This window comes from Phragmites australis, chromosome 13, assembly GCF_958298935.1.
Source record: "Phragmites australis chromosome 13, lpPhrAust1.1, whole genome shotgun sequence".
NCBI lineage: Eukaryota > Viridiplantae > Streptophyta > Magnoliopsida > Poales > Poaceae > Phragmites > Phragmites australis.
Window position 1 is genome coordinate 3,954,635 of NC_084933.1, and position 5,660 is coordinate 3,960,294.

The 5,660-nt window shown below is 41.2% G+C and overlaps 1 protein-coding gene across 1 annotated transcript; it reads left to right on the forward strand.

Annotated features, from left to right (window-relative positions):
* The first annotated feature begins 510 nt into the window (after positions 1 to 510).
* LOC133889779 (uncharacterized) lies at positions 511 to 4,952 on the forward strand. The gene is made up of 6 exons (XM_062330250.1): positions 511 to 733; positions 835 to 915; positions 998 to 1,126; positions 2,082 to 2,144; positions 3,480 to 3,604; positions 4,600 to 4,952. Exons 1-6 carry the CDS (start codon positions 620 to 622, stop codon positions 4,790 to 4,792), a joined length of 705 nt encoding a protein of 234 aa, XP_062186234.1. The 5' UTR covers positions 511 to 619; the 3' UTR covers positions 4,793 to 4,952.
* Positions 4,953 to 5,660: the final 708 nt, after the last annotated feature.

Below are 5,660 nucleotides of genomic sequence, written 5' to 3' on the forward strand. Positions count from 1 at the left end.
AATGCAAATTAACTATATGCGAAATTAACAAATATTAAAATGGTACAAAACTAGCTGAACACATGAAGCTCACCTAGACAACAGGTGCATCACCGCCTGCAGTTTTGGGACAATATTTATAAGTATGACCTACTTCATTGCACTGACTGCATCGCTTAATCCTAGGGCCAGCATCGGATTTATCCATATCGTTGCGAATCCGACGAGTTTGTCTTCGGCCCGATGCGTTCTTCATTTTTCCCAAATCAGGCACATATATTCTTGCAGGCCCTGGATTACTTGTAAAAGTGTCAACAATGCCGTAACCATACAGCTTCTGGTTCTAGGTGTTCAGTATTTGATCTTTTATGAAATATTGTGACACATATTGCCTTGGAAGCCTATGGTGCTCCACCCACACAACTATATGACGTGTATACAAAATTTATAGAATAATTATGTCTTCTGACAACTACATATGCATATCCCAGCCCTCTAATCCAACAAGGCCAAAAGGACACCACGTACAGGCCAGGCCTAGTTGCTCTATGCATAGAGCGGCCAGACAAGGCCCCCGCCCCAGTCTGTCCCTGCAACTTGGTTCTTCGAGAGGGGCGAGTCGGCGAGTGGAGTTTGGGCAATGGAGCATTCGAGCGGCACCTCGCCGTCGCCGCCGGTCTTCCGGAACAGGTACTGGATCCTCCGCCACGGCCGCAGCGTCCCCAACGAGCGCGGTCTCATCATCTCCTCTCTGGTATAACCCGTCCCGTCCGTCCCATCGTCTCCAAGAATTACCAATCCAGCCCAAGATTTTGTTGATGCCATCTTTCTCTGCGGCTCCTCTGCTCCCGGCAGGAGAACGGCACGAACCCGGAGTTCGGGCTGGCACCGATGGGCGTCGAGCAGGCGCGCACGGCCGGCGAACTGCTCCGGAAGGTACCAAATTTGTGTGTCAGTGCCGTGGATTCTTGAATGGAGTGTGCGGTGGTTACTCAGGCATGTGATTCTGCGTCTGCAGGAGCTTGAGGAAATGGGTGTGCCAGTGGACTCTGTCAAGATCCACTATTCGCCGTTCTCGCGGACCACGGAGACGGCCAGAGTTGTCGCGGGAGTGCTCGGCATCCCCTTTGAGGCTCCTAGCTGCAAAGTGAGTGGTCTAATCCTGGATAAACCTGCTAAATGTTATGTCTTACAATGATAAAGCATGGCTTGCAAATTTTCTCAATATGTCTTGTCCGGCTAACTGTATGCATAGGCATTTCGCTGTGTGGAAACAAGCAATTCCATTGAAAATTTTAAAGGTGGAAATTGTTTTATAGATGACTGGTGATACATACTTTGGATTGTGTTTGTCATGTTATTAATATGGATATGAAGTAAATATACATTCTGTTAAGCATGACAAGCAAGTAATTCTCCAATGTGCCTGCAGAAAAATGGCACAGATAATTTGCATACAAGAAAACGGAGATCTAGATACGCTCACACACAGTGTGTAGGACCAAAGTATGTCAACCACCAAAATCCTGCTTGCAGAAGAATTTAAAAACAAATAAAATTCATTTTTGTTACCAAAATTAGGAGGATTAAGCCCTGTCTTCTTTCTGCGAAATATTCAACAGACAATAAATGATCGTGAAATTTGCCTTTTCTTTTCCTCCTTCTGTGCTTGTTTTACAGAAATTGCAATGAGTAGTACTTAATTGTCATTTTGCAGTACAGGATTACTACCAACTAGGGCTTCTAAAATAAACTAGTCATGAAAACCGGTACATACAGAATCTTCCTAGTTGATAAGAACTTAATTCTCTACCTCTTAACTCTATCATGCCTCGCTACCATGTTGTCTCTGTGGTCTATTTTTTCTTTTATGCTCTGAATTGTGTTTTCCAAATCATGCGAAAAGAATTAGCTGCAAATACCAGTATGCATAAAAAATTACTTCATGATCCAGAGTAATAGGGACAGGTTTTTTGAAATCCTTTTTGCATTTGCATATCAAATATGCTTGGATAAGATTGAAATTTTTCATCCGATGGTTTTCTAAACAAGTGTCACGTGATTCTGATCATCTGGTAGCCTCATAAGAAGTTCTTTTGCAGGTGGTCATGGGACTTCGTGAGCGCTACTTTGGACCATCATATGAGTTACTTTCACATGAGAAGGTGAATTTCTTAAATTCAGTTCTTTGTTTCAGTTAGAAGTGAGCTAGAATGTTTATCTTTGGGGCATCAAGTATGCACATAATACATCTTTACTAATTTAAAAGACTCGGTTGGTGAATGATGAGTGATGTATTGAACCCGGTTACATCCCCCTAACCAACCTCTCAAAAAATATGACCTCCCCAACAAATTTTAATCTTTCCCCAACAACCGCCTCCCTCTCACGCACACACAGAATCCCTGTTGGGGAAAACTTCTTAATATTAGAGAAATGGAATAATGATACTAGAATGATCTTGGGAGCCCATGACCCCCTTGGGGTCTTATATATATGAGGGGGGAGAGGGGTAAATCTCACTCTTACCCTTTACGGTACACATTAATTACAACTTGTGCCATTACATAGAGCGGGCCGAATCTTTACATGGGCCTATTCCTGGGCTATTGTGCTATCCCCCAATAATCCCCTTCATGGCTCACCATCATCCCTTATTTTTCCTTTCACTTTTATCAGTGACCACCACTGAATGAGGCTATACCAGACTCCATCCTCTTTGAGGACATTCACTTGTAGCCACTAAATGAGGCCCTCTTCTCCTAGTCCAAGTGGACCCGAATTTGGCTGCAAGCAGCAGGGTGCAAGGATGGTAATGCAAGTCAAGTGTAGCTCTGAGACAAGGTGCATAATAAACCTGGCATGGTAGTGGAGGCGCTGTGCACATTGTGGTTGAGCCTTGTCGTGTGTAGTGGTGGAGCCAACGGTGTGGCATAGACAACACAACAGTAGCCTCTCGAATTGCTGGGTGATATGATCTTTTTCCATCTATTGCAATGCACAAGCATTCAACTAGGAGCTTAAGGAATCAGCACACATAACGTTTCTGCACAACATATATTGACTTGAGATGTAAACACCGTCTGACATAAAATTGTATATGGAATAAATGCTATAAATATACTCAATATTTGCCTAGAATGATTGTGATAGCTGTGAGTATAGCAATGGTGCAGACAAACTTATAAGTAAATATTTGATTTGTATGTTATTCACAAGCTAAAAGAAAATAGACCATTCTTCCACCAATCAAGTGTGGACACATGGAAATAAATAACAATAGATGAATCATTAATGCATGCGTCAAGAATTATTACTAAGATATTTTTCGGTGGTGATGGGCTGCTGGTACCAATGGTTTTGTTATGTTTCAACAAATATGGTGACAATAAACAACCCACAACTCACTCAAATATTTTGTTTTCAATCTAGTTATTATGGCAATTACTAATTATGATTACGTCTTTCTTTCAGTCACTAAATCTGACATGTTCTGGTAGTATGCAGAGATATGGGCAGTAGATGAAGCACATCCCTATATGGCTCCAGAAGGTGGCGAGAGTGTCGCAGATGTTGCTAGTAGACTTTCACAAGTTCTGTCTTTTACGGACACAGAGTTTCACAGGTATCTGAACTTATGCATGGGCAGAATTCAAATGGTATTCCATTTTCTATTTCTCTTTTTAGTTAAAGTAATACCAAATGGTATTGATAATGTATCGAATCATTGTCAGCAGAATGCGTAAAAGAAACTTTGTTGAATGAATAATGAAAGATCTGAGATGAATTTATGATTTTTAATTCACCACATAAAACAAGTGATTAATTCTTGACGAAAACAGGAAAAAGATAGGAAACAATTATTTCTTCAAATCCATGAACCCAAGTAATATTTCACTTTTTCCAAGGCCCTATATAATGTGTACAGCCCTGTGGCAGGAATCAAAGGGATGCATGAAGATGGATAATTACAGGGCTTATGTCTTGAGAAGGGATAATGAACTGGCATGAATGCTACTCCCTTGGGTCACAAATACTTGATGTTTTGGACAAGATCCGGTCAAACTTTTGGAACTTTGACAATCAATAACTTTCAAATATTTAGTTTGGAAACATGGAAATCATATGTGTAGATTTGTCTTTGTCTTCAAAAACAATTTCATGATCTAATTATATATTTGATTATATATATATATATATATATATATATATATTCTAGTAGGAAATAGTGGTAAAATGTACATATTGGGACCATGTCATGTCCAAAACGTTAAGTATTTTGAAAGGGAGTGAGTAATGTTCAGGACTTGATTATGTGGTGGAGAGATTCATATTATCATGTACATAGCCTATGCAAGCTTGCTAGAAAAACTGATGGACCGCTAGCAAGGGTTAAGTATGTAGAGCTTCCTCAGTATGCATACTGAAGTCCAGAACAATGAGGTTCTAATAGTACTAGTTCATTTAGAAGAGTGATGTAGGACTCGAGAATTTTACACATTATTGACTAAATCAAACTATGGCACAAAGGCCCACCTTTTCTTTTCAGATTATCAACATTTTTTGACCCATGCTTGGATCTATATTGCTGGACTGACATATATGTTTTGTTCCACGCAGCTCTCCAATTCTGTTTGTTAGCCATGGGGACCCACTACAAATTTTTCAAGCAGTACTCAGTGGAGCCAAGGAGAACTCATCTTTCCTTGAAGATGTAACTAACATGAAAACGGAAGACACAACGGTGCCCTCCGTGTTATCACAGCACCGCAAGTTTGCACTGCACACAGGAGAGCTGCGCCGGGTTGTATGACTTGCTGCTGCTTGGATTTAACGGTGCTATCCAGCAGATAAGGATTTGTAAATCTGCAATTTTAGTCTGGTGCGTTCCTTTGCAAACCGGACAGGGATCCGAAAGTGGACACAATACATATTTATTCTCCTATGAATAAAACTGACAGCTATTTCCATTAGATGTTGAAATTCACTTGAGTGCTTAAGTTATTTCTAGCCTGGTGACTATTCTGCATTCATGAGCCGCTATCCATGCCCTTGAAGAATGTCAGATGTGGAATTCAATTCTCAAGTTACATGCAACCAGGTTTCTACTTTGCCTGAGCAGCCTAAGAATTGTTTGCTGATTGTTGAAAGTTATTCTATGCATTTTATTGTAACATATGTGATCAAGCTCCGCTGCTTTTACTCCTTGCGACTCGGAAGTTTGGACTAGGAGGACAGGTGAATTGCATTTTTTTGAAGTACAAGGTACGACGCACACCCATAAACCCACCGAAGCATGTATTAGCACACAATGACACAACAATACTAGATTGGACGTCTACTAGCACCTACCTCAGGTAGCATGGGCAAGTGCTTTGACTATTCTGTCTAGGATTTAATTTGAGAAAAGATAAGAATCACGGTCGACCTAAGGATTGATCCTAGGATTAAAGTTATCTTAATTATGAGAAAAGATAAGATTGGATCTCAATCGAGTTTGGTTGGCCTCCGCCATCCTCTGCCTCCTCATCTCTCTCCCTCATTCTCAGTGAAGAGGGAGGAGATGAGGCAAAGACAGAGTCAAAGGGATAGATTAGCGGTGACCATCAGCCCATGAGCCGTGTGACGATGCTGGGCAACCACTGCTCGTCTCCCCACAACGGCGACGATGGCACGGCCGC

Bases quoted from the DNA above. Each gene is read 5' to 3' on its own strand.
- LOC133889779 (XM_062330250.1), top strand. From the start codon at position 620: ATGGAGCATTCGAGCGGCACCTCGCCGTCGCCGCCGGTCTTCCGGAAC. The intron at 1,127-2,081 runs GTGAGTGGTCTA...GTTCTTTTGCAG, and splicing joins TTGAGGCTCCTAGCTGCAAA to GTGGTCATGGGACTTCGTGA. The intron at 2,145-3,479 runs GTGAATTTCTTA...ATGTTCTGGTAG, and splicing joins AGTTACTTTCACATGAGAAG to TATGCAGAGATATGGGCAGT.